This window comes from Hibiscus syriacus, unplaced genomic scaffold, assembly GCF_006381635.1.
Source record: "Hibiscus syriacus cultivar Baekdansim isolate YM2019G1 unplaced genomic scaffold, ASM638163v2 tig00116925_pilon, whole genome shotgun sequence".
Taxonomy (NCBI): Eukaryota; Viridiplantae; Streptophyta; class Magnoliopsida; order Malvales; family Malvaceae; genus Hibiscus; species Hibiscus syriacus.
The window spans coordinates 172,284-188,061 of NW_024063474.1; the positions used below are offsets into that span (position 1 = coordinate 172,284).

The 15,778-nt window shown below is 37.7% G+C and overlaps 3 protein-coding genes and 1 non-coding gene across 4 annotated transcripts; 1 reads left to right on the forward strand and 3 right to left on the reverse strand.

Annotated features, from left to right (window-relative positions):
* Positions 1 to 613: 613 nt before the first annotated feature.
* Positions 614 to 6,889, reverse strand: LOC120187945 (flavonol synthase/flavanone 3-hydroxylase-like). Its single transcript, XM_039191528.1, has 3 exons — positions 6,470 to 6,889; positions 6,031 to 6,287; positions 614 to 1,064 (listed from the first exon to the last, which is right to left on the reverse strand). Exons 1-3 carry the CDS (start codon positions 6,823 to 6,825, stop codon positions 730 to 732), a joined length of 948 nt encoding a protein of 315 aa, XP_039047459.1. The 5' UTR covers positions 6,826 to 6,889; the 3' UTR covers positions 614 to 729.
* Positions 6,890 to 8,826: 1,937 nt separating this feature from the next.
* Positions 8,827 to 8,898, forward strand: TRNAM-CAU. Its single transcript has one exon. It is a non-coding gene; the product is annotated as a tRNA-Met (tRNA).
* Positions 8,899 to 8,964: 66 nt separating this feature from the next.
* Positions 8,965 to 10,126, reverse strand: LOC120187949 (flavonol synthase/flavanone 3-hydroxylase-like). Its single transcript, XM_039191531.1, has 2 exons — positions 9,735 to 10,126; positions 8,965 to 9,657 (listed from the first exon to the last, which is right to left on the reverse strand). Exons 1-2 carry the CDS (start codon positions 10,091 to 10,093, stop codon positions 9,066 to 9,068), a joined length of 951 nt encoding a protein of 316 aa, XP_039047462.1. The 5' UTR covers positions 10,094 to 10,126; the 3' UTR covers positions 8,965 to 9,065.
* A 1,140-nt stretch (positions 10,127 to 11,266) lies between these two features.
* Positions 11,267 to 14,919, reverse strand: LOC120187955. The gene is made up of 12 exons (XM_039191534.1): positions 14,743 to 14,919; positions 14,610 to 14,660; positions 13,914 to 14,185; positions 13,719 to 13,835; positions 13,499 to 13,621; positions 13,315 to 13,385; positions 12,879 to 13,045; positions 12,452 to 12,505; positions 12,127 to 12,236; positions 11,660 to 11,773; positions 11,445 to 11,570; positions 11,267 to 11,356 (listed from the first exon to the last, which is right to left on the reverse strand). Exons 1-12 carry the CDS (start codon positions 14,917 to 14,919, stop codon positions 11,329 to 11,331), a joined length of 1,410 nt encoding a protein of 469 aa, XP_039047465.1. The 3' UTR covers positions 11,267 to 11,328.
* Between the last annotated feature and the right edge of the window lie 859 nt (positions 14,920 to 15,778).

Below are 15,778 nucleotides of genomic sequence, written 5' to 3' on the forward strand. Positions count from 1 at the left end.
GAGATTGCTCTAGTAATTGATTCAAGTGCTGGCAAAGGTTGACATCTTTTGTTCAATCATGCTCTGCAAACATGGTTCTGGGTGCTCAATGTTTAATTCAAATACGTCTCCTGTTTTTGCATTTTGCAAGAATAAAATGCATTCCACATTCAAAAACAGTTGGAAGTGAAAATAGGTACCAATGGCACTGCTAAAAGTGTGCTCTTTTTTCTTTTTCCACGTTTGGAAGTTGTGTATTCATGCTTGTTATCTAGTTATGTTATGTAGTAACTTAATTCTACTTAGGCAACTGTCCCTAAGTTCGTATTGCGAATTTTAAGTATCTCAACCTAATAAATTCGTGCTATGGTTTAAGGAATAAATTCAAAACTTTACAAACAAGATTGAAATTATTATACCACAAGTAAAAAAATATTATAGAAAAGATTGCAAGTTAAATCATCGATGAAAAGGAGCAGGCTTTTTGAAGATTCATGGTGAAGGATGATTGAAAATTTTCAAAATATTAAAAATGATTTAAATAAAAAATATTAATTTTTATTGCCCACTGAGTGGCATGGTTCCTACTTCCTAGCACGATGGAAAGTTCTGCAAACACACTGGGAATCTAGGATCACTACAAGCCTCTCGGCTTGCAACCTTTTCAAGTTTTTTTTATTGCCCAACTGTTGCAAATTGAAAACGATTACAGAAACGAATATGGATAACACATTAATGATGATGTTCCATTTAAGAAATAATTTCATAATGGGTGATTCCGATTTGATCTTCAGGCCTACTTGGAGGATGAGTCTTGTTCCTAACCCTTAGTTGCTGGTACTCACTAAATCGAAAACCTCTGTATTTGGGTGGTTTGCCGATGTCTTTGGTGAAGTGCGGCAATGGTTCAACCCATTTGTCTCCCTGCAAGTTGTGGAAGAAGGCAAAAGAGTATCGACTTCTGCCTTTTGGCCTCACCACTCTGTGAGTAGCGCTCTTGAATTTATTGTTGCTCAATACCTGTATAACATCGCCTAAGTTGACTACTAATGTGCCTTTTGTAGGGATAACAGGGATCCATTCCCCTGTTGGTTTTTGGCAAAAGTCCCACATTGGTTGTGTATAAGGAGGAGGGAAAATTCTTTTGTTATAAATAAAGGCCTCCTCCTCCTTAGTTAATCATCCCAAAAATATAAGCCTTCTTCTATTTTAAAGGCTATTTGTATTATTTCTCTCTTTGTAATATTTCCTCTATTAGTGAAATATTTTGGTGTTCTCTTTTATGTCTATTTAATAGCTATTGTCGGGTATAGTTGTTGTCAATTATTGTCCTATTAAAATTACTTGTCTTGGTAGTTCTGTCTAAGGAAAGTGGGTTTTAAGAGAGACCATTGTGACCCCTCCTCTTTCCTGGGAATCTACCTTGGGGTGATTTTTAGTACAATCGTTTTCACACTAGTCACCTAGATAATAGTTTTCACGGTGAATCTGTTATTGGTGGAAATTAACCCGAATTTCACAACAATTGGTATCAGAGCTCTTGGTTTATTTTAGTATGCTCTGTGGTTGCGGCTTAGGCTGATCTTCCACATCAGAAAAATTTCCTTGGGATAATTGACATTCTGCATTGGCAGCTATTAAATAGAATTTGTAGCAGAAATGATAGACGCTTCTTCATCTTCAATTTTGGCAAGAAATGCTGTGACAAATGTTAGATTTGCAGTGGAGATTTTTGATGGCACCGGTCATTTCGGCATGTGGCAAAGCGAGGTTCTAGATGCCCTATTTCAGCAGGGTCTAGACATTGCTATTGAAGGAGAGAAACCAGATGATGTTGAGGAGAAAGAATGGAAGAGGATCAATAGAATGACATGTGGTACTATTCGATCGTGTCTTTCTAGAGAGCAGAAGTATGCATTTTCTAAGGAAACTTCTGCAAGTAAATTGTGGAAGGCACTGGAGGAGAAATTTTTGAAGAAAAGCGGTCAGAACAAACTCTACATGAAAAAGAGACTGTTCCGCTTCAACTATGTACCAGGTACCACTATGAATGATCACATTACTAGCTTTAATCAGCTGGTGACTGATCTGATGAATATGGACGTGACTTTTGAAGACGAAGATCTGGCTCTGATGTTGATGGGATCACTTCCTGATGAGTTTGAGTATCTTGAAACTACTCTACTTCATGGGAAGGTTGATGTGTCTCTCAGTGAAGTAACTGCTGCCTTGTATAGTTATGAATTGAGAAAGAAAGACAAACAAGAAAACACAAGTGTCGAAGCAGAAGCTCTTGTTGTTAGAGGCCGTTCCAAGAGTCAGAATAAAGGAAGCAGAGGGAGATCGAAGTCAAAGTCCAGATTGAGCAAAGATGAATGTGCCTTTTGTCGAGAAAAAGGGCACTGGAAGAAAGAATGTCACAGGCTAAAGAATAAAGGCAAACCTGAAAGGGGGAAGGCCGTCTCAGAATCAAATGTGGTCGAGTATGATGATGGAGATTCAGATTTCGCATTCGCTGCTACGCCATCAACCAGCTGTTCCAGTTCATGGCTGTTAGATTCAGCTTGTAGCCGCCATATGACCCCCAATAGAGAATGGTTCTTTGATTTTAAAGAACTAAAAGGTGGAATTGTCTACACAGCAAATAATTCCCCTCTTGACACACTTGGGATTGGTTCAATTCGCTTGAGGAATCAGGATGGATCAATCAGAACCTTAACAGGTGTCCATTATGTACCAGATTTAATGAGAAATCTCATCTCTGTGGGAACCTTAGAGTCAAAAGGTTTAGAAGTGAGGGCAAAAGATGGGATTATGAGGATTATCTCTGGTGCACTGGTGATAATGAAGGGAATCCGAAAAAGAAACAATGTGTATTACTTTCTGGGTAGTACAATTGTTGGGACAGCAGCAGTGGCAGCTTCTACTGATGAACAGGAGTCAGAAGCAACCAGGTTATGGCATATGCGCTTGGGGCATGTTGGTGAAAAATCCTTGAAATTACTGATAGATCAAGGATTATTGAAGGGTGCTCGGGCTTGCAAATTAGTTTTTTGTGAGCATTGCATCAAAGGGAAGAAAACGAGGGTGAAATTTGGAACAGCAATCCATGATACTAAAGGTATTTTGGATTATGTTCATTCAGATGTATGGGGGCCTTCCAAGACAACTTCATTGGGAGGAACACACTATTATGTCACCTTTGTTGATGATTTTTCCCGGAGAGTTTGGGTGTATCCAATGAAGACAAAGGATGAGGTGCTAGGATTTTTCCTTAAATGGAAAAAGATGATGGAGACTCAAACAGGCAGAAAAATCAAACGTCTCCGTACAGACAATGGTGGAGAGTACAAAAATGATCCATTTCTGAAAGTCTGTGAAGAGGAAGGTATTGTTAGGCACTTCACTGTCAGAGGTACACCACAACAGAATGGAGTGGCAGAGCGTATGAACCGGACATTAGTGGAGAATGTTCGGTGTATGTTGTCTAATGCTGGGTTAGGCAAAGAATTTTGGGCTGAGGCTTTGGTCTATGCTTGTCACCTTGTCAACCGCTTACCATCGACTGCTATTGGTGGTAAAACACCATTAGAGAAATGGTTTGGAGTACCTGCTACAGATTATGATTCCTTACATGTGTTTGGTTCCACTGCATACTACCATGTTAAGGAGTCAAAGCTGGATCCAAGAGCAAAGAAGGCGATTTTTATGGGGATCACCTCTGGTGTGAAAGGCTATCGTCTTTGGTGTCCAGAAACAAAGAAAATAATCTTCAGCAGGGATGTTACCTTTGATGAATCTACCATGTTGAGAAAGGTGACTTCAGAAAAATTGGAGCAGACAGATGGAACTCCCAAAAAGGTGGAGTTTGAAGGAAGCAAATTTGTCCCAACCAGTAAAGAAAATGATGTTGACTCTCCTATGGTAGAAGAAGAGTCAGATGAAGAAGAGGTTCAGACCCAAGAACCTCCACAGCAACATGAATCAATTGCACTCAGAAAGGGAAAGAGGACCATTAGACAACCTGCTCGTTATGCTGATATGGTCTCTTTTGCATCACCAATTGCAATTGATGACGTTCCTGCCACTTTTAATGAAGCAGTTCAAAGTTCAGAACATAAAAAGTGGAGGATTGCCATGAATGAAGAAATGCAATCCCTTCAAAAGAATCAGACGTGGAAACTAGCTAGTCTTCCGAAGGGAAAGAAGGCAATTGGGTGCAAGTGGGTATATGCAAAGAAAGATGGATTTCCTGACAAGAATAAGATCCGCTACAAAGCAAGATTGGTGGCTAAAGGCTACGCTCAAACGGAGGGAGTTGATTATAATGAAGTATTTTCTCCAGTTGTAAAACATTCCTCCATCAGAATTTTGTTGGCTTTGGTAGCGCAGTTGGATTTGGAACTAGTTCAGATGGATGTAAAAACTGCATTTTTACATGGAGACTTGGATGAGGAAATCTACATGACTCAGCCATATGGATTCAAAGTTGCTGAAAAAGAAGAGATGGTGTGCAAATTAGAAAAATCGATGTACGGATTGAAGCAATCTCCAAGGCAGTGGTACAAGCGATTTGACAAGTTTATGATAGGGCAGAAGTACACAAGAAGAAAATATGATCATTGTGTGTATTTACGCGAGCTAGAAGACGGATCCTATATATATCTTCTTCTTTATGTTGATGATATGCTGATAGCTTCCAGGAGTCAGACAGAAATTGCGAAACTAAAGACTCAATTGAACAGGGAGTTTGAGATGAAGGATCTTGGTGAAGCGAAGAAGATTCTAGGCATGAAGATATCAAGGGATAAGAAATTGGGGAGGCTTTGTTTGTCTCAAAAAGAATATCTGAGGAAGGTACTAAAACGTTTTGGCATAAATGAGATGTCAAAACCAGTTAGTACACCTCTTGCTCCTCATTTCAAGCTCGGTGCATCTATGTCACCTAAGGATGATGCAGAACGGGAATACATGTCAAAGGTTCCGTATGCAAGTGCTGTTGGTAGCTTGATGTATGCAATGGTGTGTACGAGACCCAATATTTCACAGGCAATTGGGGTTGTGAGCAGGTATATGCATGATCCTGGAAAGGAGCATTGGCAAGCTGTGAAATGGATTCTGCGGTATATTCTGAACACCGTAGATGTTGGTTTGGTCTTTCAGCAGGACAAACAAGATGGTCAGTGTGTAGTTGGGTATTGTGATTCAGACTATGCAGGTGATTTGGACAAGCGTCGATCAACTACTGGTTATGTGTTTACATTTGCAAAGGCACCAGTCAGTTGGAAGTCCACCTTACAGTCAACAGTGGCTTTGTCTACTACAGAGGCAGAGTATATGGCAGTTACAGAGGCTGTGAAGGAGGCAATTTGGCTTCAAGGGTTGCTTGGTGAATTGGGAATGGAACAAAAGCACATCAAAGTGCACTGTGACAGTCAGAGTGCTATTCATTTAGCAAAAAACCAGGTTTACCATGCAAGGACGAAGCACATTGATGTTCGATATCACTTTGTACGAGAGATTCTAGAAGAAGGTGGAGTCATAATCCAGAAGATTCGGACCACTGAGAATCCTGCTGATATGTTGACAAAAGTGGTAACTGCGGTCAAGTTTAAACATTGTTTAGATTTGGTCAATATTGTTACAAATTAAAAGATTGTTTTTTTAGAGATGTGCGTGGAATTTGCCAAGGTGGAGATTTGTTGATTTTTGGCAAAAGTCCCACATTGGTTGTGTATAAGGAGGAGGGAAAATTCTTTTGTTATAAATAAAGCCCTCCTCCTCCTTAGTTAATCATCCCACAAATATAAGTCTTCTTCTATTTTAAAGGCTATTTGTATTCTTTCTCTCTTTGTAATATTTCCTCTATTAGTGAAATATTTTGTCTAAGGAAAGTGGGTTTTAAGAGGGACCATTGTGACCCCTCCTCTTTCCTGGGAATCTACCTTGGGGTGATTTTTAGTACAATCGTTTTCACACTAGTCACCTAGATAATAGTTTTCACGGTGAATCTGTTATTGGTGGAAATTAACCCGAATTTCACAACATCCCCATCCTTGCGAACTTGTAGACCACCTGCATCGTCCTGGAACACGAAGCTCAAGCAATTTCCATCTTCGTGTTGTGTTAATCCATTGTTCTCCAATTCGGTGGCGGGGAAGTAACGGAGAGCCACCATGAAATCCCAGCTCCGGTCATGGTTGAATTCTTTGAGCAAGTTTGTAGGGAGATCCAAGCACTGATTCACGATGCCCTCCACAACTACGGCGGTTTTTGTCAACTTCGAGTAAACATCTTGCAGCACTTGTCTACCAAACAAAGTGAATCAAATCTAATGAGATGTAAGATTCATCTATCTTAAAAAGTTGAAGGGTTATTATTTGATCAAATCTAAGGATACGTTTGATCACACTTATTAAGTTCAATGATCAAATTTGTCAAGTTGATGGAACATGTTGTGTTTTAATCCCATAAATATAGAAAAACATACTTGAATTGAGGAGGGTTTTGAGGGAAAACGTTGAAGCTAGATCCCGGCGGAAAAATCAAAAGATACTCATTCTTGTCGGGCGATTGTGGAGGCTGAGTGTTGTATCCGGTACGGATAGGCGCATTCGACGGGGCACTGCTTTTCAGTTTCTCTTGGGACGGATAGTCGAAGAAAATGCTGGAGAGTTGGAGGGCACGTTTCAGCAAGTCTACGGGCACACCATGGTTCACGATTTGGAAGAAGCCGTGCTCGGAGCAAGCTTCTGTAATGATTTCCATGGCCTTCTTCTTGCCATCCTCATCATCTTGGCTGAAAAATGGTGAAAGATCAACGGTGGGAATCTGGGGATCAGCCATAACCAACTGTTATTCAGATTGATTCAAGTATTTTCTTTTGCATGGAGGAACTGTCGGTGTGTTTTGTATATAAAATATTATCATTCAAGTCATTCCAAAATCGACCGCCCACCCACTTCATGTGTCTTGTTGCTAATTGATTGGATACCTTCTTTAACAAAATGAATAGCAGGATTCTTTTTCATGCCTTCGTTATATATAAATACAAAAGAAAGAGACAATCTCTTGCCGAAGTGGATGTATGGCGATGGCACTAAATTCAAGTCCTTTTCTTTAATAGAATTCCCCCTTTCCCTCTCATTGCTCCTTTTGACGTCCCACTAGTAAAAAGTTGACATTTATATTAATTTATTAATTATTTTTAATATTCTCATTTAGGGACACGATATATAATGAATGAACAATCATTTAATATTACTATGGATGACGGAGAAAAGACAAGTAAAGTTGAGACAACCATAAAGCAATTATCGATTGAAGAGGTCCCTTCCCTTTTTTTTTAAATAGTTAATGGGTGACTTAAATGGTAGATGAATTAATAGAGATTTATATTAAGGGAATTAATAAATGGTTTAATATAAAATAAGTGTTTGAACTATGTCTCAAAAAAATGTTTTAGTGTTTAAAGATTTTTTTATTAAAAATATGTGTCTAACGTTTTCTCCGTTACTATTTTAGGTGTCTAACGTTTTCTTCATTACATATTTAGGTGTCTGATGTTAATTACCGTTAAAAATCACCGTTAAGTGTTACGTGTAACGTTATGAGAATTTTGAGAATTTTTATTTAAAATAAAAAATATATTAAATTTTTTTTCAAATCTTAAAAATCCCAAAACTTTTAAGAACTTCATTTTAATCCCTTTGCCATCACCGATCGCCACCAATGTTAATTGACTGAACCCTAATAAATATAAGAACATGACACGTGTTACTTAACCATAAAAATCTCTTAAATCAATCGTAGTAATCGACCATTTGATCGGATGTGGTGGTCGATCATTTGCCATTTGGTTAGCCTTGGCAGTTGGCCGTTGTAGGGGAGGGGGAGAAGAAAAGTGGGGAGGGAGAAGGGTTTTTTTGTTTAATTTTTAATAAAAAATATTTTTTAAAAAATAAAAATATAAGAACATGACACGTGTCACTTAACGACAGTTAACGTCCAGATACCTAAAATGGTAACGAAGAAAACGTTAAACATTTATTTTTAACGAAAAAAATTTTGAGCACTAAAACGTTTTTCGAAATATAATTCATATACTTATTTTTATATTAAGCCTTAATAAATTAACACATGTCTCAACTTTTTACTGGTAGGGCACCAAAAGAGGCATTAAGAGGGCAGAGGAATTCTATTCTCTTTTTTAATGCTTATTTAAGTAACTCCCAGGCAGTACCCAACATTTCTGGATTTAGTTAATATTTAAAAATATGATTTAAACACAAATCAAACTATCTCAGTGATAAAAGACTTATCATTGTTCGTTTGGGATTTGAGCACTGGAAATATTTGGGATGAGAGCGTATAATGTCAAATAATCTAAGGGAATATAAAAAACAAATATGAATAACTTGACCAACCGATCAAATTGAATTTAATCCAACAAACTCCGATCAAACTTTTACTCTCCAATTTCAAGTCAAATTCAAACCTCTTTCCGATTGAATTCCACTTATCTCAATCACACCCCAAACGATAACTCATATTTTGCACATCGATTAATAAATGAAATTAGCATAGACCAATAGTTTAGCAATAAGAATATATATCAGCAAGAGCTATTTGTTTTTAGTTTATCTATTTGGATAAATTACCTAACAGTAGCCACAATTTTAGGGTACTATCGATTTGGTCACTCGAAACATTTTAGTTGCTCGAATGTTAAAATCTCGAATCGGGTATGACTCGTCTGTGTGCGTGATACGTCTATGTAGAGCTTGTCTGTCTATGCCTTATGTGTTATTAAAACATAAATAAAAGGTTTCAATAACACAGCGGCACATCAGAGTGGCGCAGCGGAAGCGTGGTGGGCCCATAACCCACAGGTCCCAGGATCGAAACCTGGCTCTGATATTGCATCCTCAACTTTTTCGAGTGGCATAGTTCCTATCACGATGGAAACGCTGGGAATCTGGGATCGCGACTTTCAACTTGTTCAAGTTTTTTTATTGCCCAAGCATCGCAAATTGAAAACGATTACAGAAACGAAGATGGATAACACATTGATGATGATGATCCATTTAAGAAGTAATTTCATAATGGGTGATTCCGATTTGATCTTCAGGCCTACTTGGAGGATGCGTCTTGTTCCTCACCCTCAATTGCTGGTATTCACTATATCTAAAACCTCTGTATTTGGGTGGTTTTCCAATGTCTTTGGTGAAGTGCGGCAATGGTTCAACCCATTTGTCTCCCTTCAAATTATGGAAGAATGCAAATGAGTATCGGCTTCTTTCTTTAGGCCTCACCACCCTGTGAGTGGCGCTCTTGAATTTATTGTTGTTCAATACCTGAATAACATCGCCTAAGTTGACTACTAATGTGTGTTTTGCGGGGATAACAGGGATCCATTCCCCGTCCTTGCGGACCTGTAGACCACCTGTACCGTCCTGGAACAACAAGGTCAAGCAATTTCCATCTTCGTGCTGTGTTATGCCATTGTTCTCCGATTCGGTGGCAGGGAAGTAGCGGAGAGCCACCATGAAATCCCAGTTCCTGTCATGGTTGAATTCTCTGAGGAAGTTTGTGGGGAGACCCAAGCACTGATTCACGATGCCCTCCACAACTGCAGCCGTTTTCGTCAATTTGGAGAATACATCTTCCAGCACTGGTCTGCTAAACGCAGTGAATCAAGTCTCATGAGATATAATATTTTATTCGTCATCTCTGTTAAATAATAAGATTAAAACATACTTGAAGGTGGGTTTTGAGGGAAAACATTGAAGCTAGATCCGGGTGGGAACATCCAAAGATACTCGTTCTTTTCGGGCGATTGTTGGGGCTGAATGTTGTATCCGACAGGGAGAGGCGCATTAGGCGGTGCACGGATTTTCAGTCTCTCTTGGGACGGATAGTCGAAGAAAATGCTGGAGAGTTGCAGGGCACGTTGCAGCAAGTCTACGGGCACACCATGGTTCACGATTTGGAAGAAGCCGTACTCGGAACACGCTTTTGTAATGATTTCCATGGCCTTCTTCTTGCCATCGTCGTCTTCATCTTGGCTGAAAAACGGTGAGAGATCAACGGTAGGAATCTGGGGTTCAGCCATCACCAAGTTTTATTCCGACTAGATAGATCCAAGTCTTTTCTCTTGCATGGATGAACTGTCGGGAATTTTTGTATATAAAATATTAGCATTTAAGTCATTCCAAATCAACCACTCAACCACTTCAATTTCTTATTTTCAAGTTGTGTATTGGTGCTAGTTGATTAGATGCCTTTTTCTTTCAATAAAATGGACAGCAAGATTCTATTTAAGTTACTCCCAAGCAGTACCAAACATTTCTAGGCATAATTAATATTTAAAAATCTAAATTCAAATCATTCTTAAATTCAATTTTCGTCGATTCTCGTGATCATTAATAAAATAGTACTTTGGGTTTTTTTTAATAGTACGGAATATCGTTTTTAGCCATTGTTAAGGTACACACAAACTCAGTTGTTTATAGCCATTGTTAAGGTACACACAAACTCAGTTGTTTAAACTCGGGATCTGTAGGATGAAAACGCTCACTTTTACCACTGAGTTCGCTCAATGATGGTCGTGGTTATGAAGGCCGATACGCTTTCAATGTCAGTTGTACGAGAAAACTGAACATTTGGTTAATAGATGTTACTATCATTTCGATCAGTCATTTGATGGTGTTTCTTGAAACAACACCACCACCTTTATTAACCATTGCTGTTACAATGAATCTACACTACCAGTTACTCAACCTTTGATATTTTCTCAGCCTCCGATGTTTTCTCAATCTGCTTCAGTATTTTTTTTGAGACTCAAGGTTCAGACAACAATGTCTCACAACCAGTTTCGATAATGAATGCTCTCCTTTAGCTCTTTGTCAATTATTACATGTTCCTTTTCGTTCTTCCGTTCAGTCTCTTAGCTTGACATAAAGCTCGTCTTGTGGCAAAAGACACTCGTAACAGATAGAGTTTGATCATCATTAGACTTATAATCCAGTCTGTGTATAAAAAGTTTCTTCTTGAAATGAAAAAGGTTACATAAGAATTTAATACTCTTGGGTTCAAGTCTCAAAACAAATCTATGTTTTGAAATGAACAAGGCTCTATTAGTTATTTGTTCTATTGGTACATGATACAGGCAATACACACATACAGGTAAATGAAAAAAGACTCCTCTTTTCCTTTGAAATACCTTACAGAGTATTAACAAAAAAAAAAATGCTTACTCACGAATGAAAATAATCCATCTTTTATCGCAACAGCATCGATCGGTCCAACCATCTAAAAAGTTGGTGATCGGATGATGTCTATCACAGGTTAAATGATGTTGCAGCTCCCTTGACGGCTGAAGAAGGCAAACCAATAATTCGTCACTCGAGGGAACATACGTTACGACTGCATTTCATTAAATGCATACAAGATATGGCACATACCTTATCGTTCGTTCATAACGGGCCAAAATTTGCTCGAATTTAAGCCACTTCGGACACGTCTCTTCAAGATGTACACTTTTTGGCCCATAAACATAAGCCTCAAAGATGAATTGCAGACTCCTTTCCCTGCTTTGCCATAATCAGAGAAGCCACGGGTTCTGTTAGGCTGTGGAAACAAAGCAGACAGTAAATGGTATTTATAGAGTTTAACCTACCTTCCTTCATACTCTGATAACCAATCCAAATATGCAGCTCCAAAATACATGGACGCAAATGGATTTGTCAGATCTTCAGCATAATCAACTCGATAAGCCCTATAGCGCATCTCTCTTCACAGAAAAGTTAGGAGTTTCAGAAATATTTGGTCATCGCTATAAAATTAAGAAGTGCTAAAGAAAAGGTAAAATAAGGAAACAATCTAAGTTCTACGTTCAGAAGCCAATGATCGTGCGAAAAAACACAGTTTTAGGTCGTAAACGTATAGTAACGTTTAGGTATGGGCATCATAATGCCTCCAGGTTGCACGAAATAACTGTCATTTGAACCCAAGGTCACACAAGCAACTAATTTAATTAAATTTCCTCAGGCTGGAAAAGGCAGAAAGGAGGTATGCTATGAGTTTAAGTTCTTCTGCACACATTTCTTCATAGCAAGGAATTCAGTTTGCCATATTTTCACTCACGTGTAAAGCCAGAAAGCAGTGGAGTAGTCAATTCCCATTAGTCCAGTTGATGATTCATTCCCGTCTATAAATCGATTGCTAACAATATCGGCCAGAGCACAAAGTACCGCCTGTACAAAACATAAGTGTCGGGATAAAAGTTAGTTCCTTCACCTTCCTACAACTTAGAAACCTTATCTATGACACTCAAATATATGAAGTGTATTCAAAAGGTTGAACCAAAAACAAATGGTACATGCTAAAAGTGTCCAAGAAACATATACAATTAACTGCCTGGTATAGTTCTCCTATTTCTTATGTATTCTTTATCCAATTATGTACTTACAGGATTTATTCCCCTTGTACTGAAGTACTTGGAAACAATTATTTCTGCAATTGCCTGCAATAGGAGCTCCATGTCAAGAATTTTAAAAACTACACTTTAGCTTGGTAATTAGAAAGATGAACTGCAAAATGATTCTGTTACAAGCATATGGACCTGTTGAGGAATAATTATAAAACTAGTTTAATAGGCAACCACTTTTTCCCTTTTTCTTTTCTTCTATTTCAGTCCGCATTAATATATTGCCGAAGTACTTTTCATTGCTTACACTGTTGACCATTAAGATCCTGCATTTTATGCACTTTGGCACGAAAACGATGACTTATCTAACACCGGAAAGGTAATGATATTTACCTGCACTCTTGACATGTCTGTAAAGGAGAAAGAGAAAATATTTATTTCAGGATGTTTGTTTTCTGTGGATTCATACCCTGAGTTCTACTCGAGAAAGATAAGGTCTCTTCTCTCTATCACAGGAAAAGCGCACATTTCCCCGAATTTCCTTAGATTTAGTCCATTCCTTGAAGACATCAGGATGATTCCACATCTGTTCCATGTCTTCAGAGGAAACTCTAATGTCCCAATATAGGTCATCACCTGCAGATCCGCCATTAAGGACAACAGGCATATCATCTAAGCTAGAAATAGAGATGAACTAACACTTAATTTGTAAAACAGAGACACAGAGGTGGCTTCACTTCGCCTTGCTTTTATTTCAGGAAAAAAAAGTTTTCTTTTTGGTATTCTTTAGCTTTCTTCACAGTCAGCATTGTTAGATATGATGAATAAAATTTGATTAGAGATAGACTGAAAATAATGACTAAAATTAGAATCAAATAACTACAAGTAAATGAGCAAAGAAAAACCCTTAGACGGTGAAGCTGGTGAAGTTGGCGAAGTTGGTGCTTTGATATGCGAAGGACCATCAAAATGTTTTCTGCACAATAATGTTTCAAACAATACGATAATCAAGTATAAATCAAATACCTGACCGACTGTAGGAAAATTTTCATAACTTAATGGAGATATTGTATGAGGGAGTATAGAAACCTTGATTGAAAATGTTCTTTCACTTGAAGATAACCCTTCCAACAAGGCAGGGTTGATTTATGATTTGCTTTTCTTGCACCACCACCTATATATGCTCTGACGACAAACTCTTCAGTCCTAACTCTGTAAATTCAACATTGATGAGAAAAAAAATACAACATTATTCTACGATCTGATAAAAAATGTCGAGATGGATCCAAAGTGATTACTGTTAACTCACTTGCCCTCAAAGTTCGATAACCATTTTAGGTAAGATGCTCCAAAAAATACATTTACAAAAGGCCTGTATAGAATATCTGGATCCTCATCGACTGGAAATAGTAAATAATCTTGTTCCCTACCAGAATAAACTTCAACTTTATTAGGGTCGGCTTAGTTAGAATGCACCCGTAAGAAACAAAACATATAATTCTACCTGACAATCCACTCTGCTACTTTAGGGTCTACTTGCATGAGTCCTATTGTAATCAGATTGTTCTTCTTATCATATCGTGCGGCAAGAGGCTGTCTGTCACTTTCTAGTTCTGCAATAGCACAAATCATCTCCTGCACAACAGTTGGAATTCCTGGTATTAGCATACAGAAATGAAGAGTTGGAGTAACATAAGAATTTGTAGCAGGTCCGCCAGCCACAAAAGAATCTATCAGTATCTCCAATTGCCGATCAGCTGGAATTCCTGGTTTTAGCTGTTAAGGTGTCTTAAAACTTCCTTGCCATGAAGAAAATCTAAAATAACAAATGCTTTCCATTACTATTTTAAATTTCCGGTTTTCAGGACTGCTCGATGATAACCTAGAGAAGAATAAGCAGAGGCCGAAAATATAATGATTTCAATCACTATGCTATGCTAAATTAAGACTAAATTGCACCTTGGCTACATTTCTACCTGGAACAACATGGTGTAATTCTTCAAATGTTATCAATCCTCAGGACATGTTTTTTATGCAATGTTTTGCACTTTTTACCCTTTCCCCTCCTTTTGTTAAAGATTAGTTCATTCAATATATAAGGTGAGAGTAGATGTGAAATCAAAATCAAACAATTATTTCAGACACCTAATATTAAACATAACCTCATCACCAGAACAAATTCGGGTTATAGGTGACATACCGGATCTACCTGCGAGTCGAATTGTCTACGTGTAACTATTTCCGCCACGGCCTGAAAGAGCAACAAGCAAAAGAAATTGTAACAGCTTGAGATTAAACTAATAGCGGCTTGATATGCCATTCAAGTAAGCTACCCTCATCTCTGTTTGTGTCAAATAAGGCTGTCCATCAGGATCCCTTGATAAGTGAACTCTTAACCCTTTAGTCTCTCCAGCATCTTCCCACTCTGTTCTCACATCAGGGTGGTTCCACATGGCTTCCAAGTCCTCGGGATCAACACAGTCATTCCAATATTTGAAACTGACACTCATCCTTAAAAGGAATGCTCAATTCTTTCTTGCCATCTATCAATAAGAATAGAATCGGGTTTGATTAATGCTCCAATATTTATATAAAATATCAGACGGTAGACAATGGAAAATGCATTTCCTTCAAACTGTGACACTCTTCGTCGAGAAACAATTTAGGAAATAGCATAGCTAAAGAAATCATTTCCAGTTAAACATCCAACAGATAAAACATGATCATTGATATCAACAGATTCCAATGAAACGAATAATTGAAGAAAACGTATTAAATTGAAATAGCAAGGATGAACGATACCTGAAAGAATTATACTGAAGATATCGAGAAGAAAGGAGGTTAATACAAGGAAATCATAAAATGGCACCATAAAACAGAGGAAGCTAGTTTCCGGGAGGGTTGAGAAAATGTAAAGGTTGAAACAAAGAAAAGCAGGGTAAAATGGGGAATCAAGAAAACAAATGAAAGATGGAGGGTATGCCATTGTTACCGGCGTTGGTTTCTAAAATTTCACTTTTTCCATTTTTGAAGGGTGAAGATTAAAGAAGGAGAAAGAGGGTGGCGATGGCCAAATGGAACTCCGTTGCAGCACACCATGACACCTGGATTCTTCGACTTCACCATGTTTTACATAACAATTTATATGTTGACATGAAAATCAGCCGTTAAGTTCATGCATTGAATTAACAAATGTTAACACCTTCGGATTAAAAAATAATATTATTTCAAATAAATAATTAATTGGATTTAAAAAATAAATATTTTTATAATATTATAAATATACTTTTTTAAATAATTATTTCATATAACTTTTATAAAAATATGTAAATTATTTAATTACTTTTTTATTTCTAAATAAAGTGAAAA